Genomic DNA, 2,625 nt, shown 5'->3' with positions numbered 1-2,625 from the left:
GGGCCCCCGGCATTCCTCCACACCGACAATACATTTTGCTTCAGTCCCAGGGCATCCACTGGTTAACAGAACTTCTCGAATGCCAATCCCTTTGGGGGAAAAAAATCTTTCACTCCGCATTTCTTCATCTGTTTTTGCTTTCTCTTTCTTTATTCTGGATGTTAATATGATGTATCTACCAAATACCAGGCAAAACAGATCTTCTCAGAGTGCCTGCTAAAGCTATCCCATGTTGGTATCTAAGATTTCGTGACAACATGTACTTCCGTCAGACTCTGCACCAAAGGAGCCAGATTCTTAGAATCATCATGTGTCAGAAAAAGAACCCAAAATGAATTCAAAACTTTTCTTACAGAAAAAGAATTTGAAATGAAACTAATGTATATTCTGCAAAACAGTTAATTCACTTTAAATATCAAAGCATTCAGGCTCCTGGCCTTTAAATGCTCAAATCAGATGGCACAGAGAATCCTGTACCGACTGCCAACTCAGTCTGCCTCCAGTCTTGTGACTGTCTGAGTGTCTTCAACTCCCACCAAGGTCAACAGAAGCTGAAGGCACCAAAAACCTCCTGGCACTGGGGAGTCTGAAGTTCCCTAACAGTGACTAACAATGAGTGATACAGGAATACCACCACCAGCCTCCAAAATGAAGCCTCTCAGAGCACGGAGGGTGGTGGTCAGCAATACAGGGCTTCTCATGAGAAACAGGTGAAATCAAGTGTTGACCATCAGGACTCCACCTGCAACACAGAAGATCCTACTGAAGACAAAGAACAGGAGATGACCTATCACAAATGTGTAAAGTTAAGGAAAATTCCCACACAATGTTCAAGGAAGCAAGAAAAGCGTTCACTCTCACTATCAGGATTTCAATGGGAACATCCTCATTTTAACAATTACGAACAAATTCAAAACAAGTGGTATAATTGTTTTTGCCAAACAGTGTGTACACAGTTCATTGGAATGACATAGCTTGTGGGGGAGGCAGGAATAAGATGTTTAGGCCCAGTAAACACTGAAGGTTTTGCCATTTTTCCAGAAGCATTTTGTTTACTAATAGGCAAGGCAAAAGGAGAGTTAACCCCCCTTGCAGTAGAATAATAAATAGGAAATTGGTTTGAATGTTGCATTTATGATGCATCTGCCTTCCTTAAATGTGTACCACATAAACCAGTGGATTTCAGAATGTTTCAGAGATGTCATGTAACTCGTGAAACAGTACTTCAAGTGACAGAGGGAGACAACACCACTTACTGAAAATGACACAAAACAAGGATCGTTCTCCACTCCAAAGAATGTCTCATCTCGAGGATGCAGAGACAGAGGTGTAAATGGCAGTGAACTGACACTTTTATTAAAGGCATTCCTCTTTCTTCAGTCCCATGTAGCTTTTTTTGGCTAACAAAAAAGACAGGAAACCTATGAAAACCCAAAAGGATGGCTTGATAAAATCTGGGTGCTGGGCTAACTGTAGTCACATTCATCAGGAAAAATCTCACCGTGTTTTACCTACGGGAATATTAAAATTTGGGAAATATATCACACTCAGAGGGTTGATGAAAAAAGCTCTTTTAATTAGATCTGCAAGTTCTTTTGGTACTCCTCTGCCTCTTATTTTTGGACAGCTTTTTCTTTCATTTTTTTTTTCCCTACCTCTTCTTAGTAGCTGCCAATGCTGATGAAATTAATCTACTGAGATGCTCTAACAAATGAAGTCTTAAGTTCAACAAGTCATACAAGTTAACCTAACAGAAAACTGGTCACAATGCAGTAAAATAAACTACCGAAATGAAATTCACCCTAGAGAAATGTAAATTAATAGACTGGTGGAGGGAGGGGGGTGAAGAGGGATGATCCACAAAGAACTGAATATTTAGCAACACAAAAACAGCAGTTATGAGAGAAATTTAGCGGTAAGAGTGGCCAAAACAATTAGACCACAAAGAGACTAAGGCAAATTTGAGGCAGGTATGACAAGACATCATTAACATATGCTTTAATTATGCTTTAATGCCTCTGTAAACCTATGAATAGAGGTCTATGAATGGAGGAGCAATGGATCTAAGCCACAGCATTACAGAGAAAAAATAAAGAAAATGGAGTCAGTTCAGAAAGCAAGAAATATAAAGGGCTAGATAGATGAATCTAGGGAATAAGAAGGGATATGAAGGAGACAAAGAGCTTACAGCTTTACTGGAAGAACCAAGAACCTACTTTTCAGCCTTTCAACAGACAAACATGCCATGCATTGAACAGCCTAGACTAGAATGAAGGCTACAAACATGATCCGAACTCCAGATATGAGATGATGCCTTTTTCTTTTTTGTTAGCGCTTCCCCTTCCTGATTCTTCAGTAAGACTATATAATTTTCAGTATTAAAGGGGTTAAACATTTGTATTGGGTCTGGCTGGGATGGAATTAACTTTCCCCATAGCAGCCCTCATAGTGCATTTGTAGCTGGAATGGTGTTGATAACACACCGATGTTTTGGCTACTGCTGAGCAGTGCTCCCACAGCATCCAGGCTGTCTCTTCACCACCCCCCCCAAAGGCCAGTAGGCTGGGGGGTGGCCAAGAGGCTGGAAAGGGAACCAGGCCAGACAGCCGGACCAAACCGACCAAA

At 40.9% G+C, this 2,625-nt stretch overlaps 1 protein-coding gene across 1 annotated transcript in view; it reads right to left on the bottom strand.

Annotated features, from left to right (window-relative positions):
- SPACA1 (sperm acrosome associated 1) overlaps positions 1-2,625 on the bottom strand; it is a gene marked incomplete at both ends in the record, with an annotated part of 5,261 nt that overhangs the window by 1,164 nt on the left and 1,472 nt on the right. The window contains one exon of the mRNA XM_009585339.1: positions 5-89. Within this exon, the coding sequence (XP_009583634.1) occupies positions 5-89 (85 nt within the window). The remainder of the gene's footprint in view (positions 1-4; positions 90-2,625) is intronic.

Source organism: Fulmarus glacialis, unplaced genomic scaffold (assembly GCF_000690835.1).
Source record: "Fulmarus glacialis isolate BGI_N327 unplaced genomic scaffold, ASM69083v1 scaffold48939, whole genome shotgun sequence".
Lineage (NCBI taxonomy): Eukaryota > Metazoa > Chordata > Aves > Procellariiformes > Procellariidae > Fulmarus > Fulmarus glacialis.
Note: the sequence above shows the minus strand (reverse complement) of the source record. Positions and strands in the feature narration are given on the sequence as shown.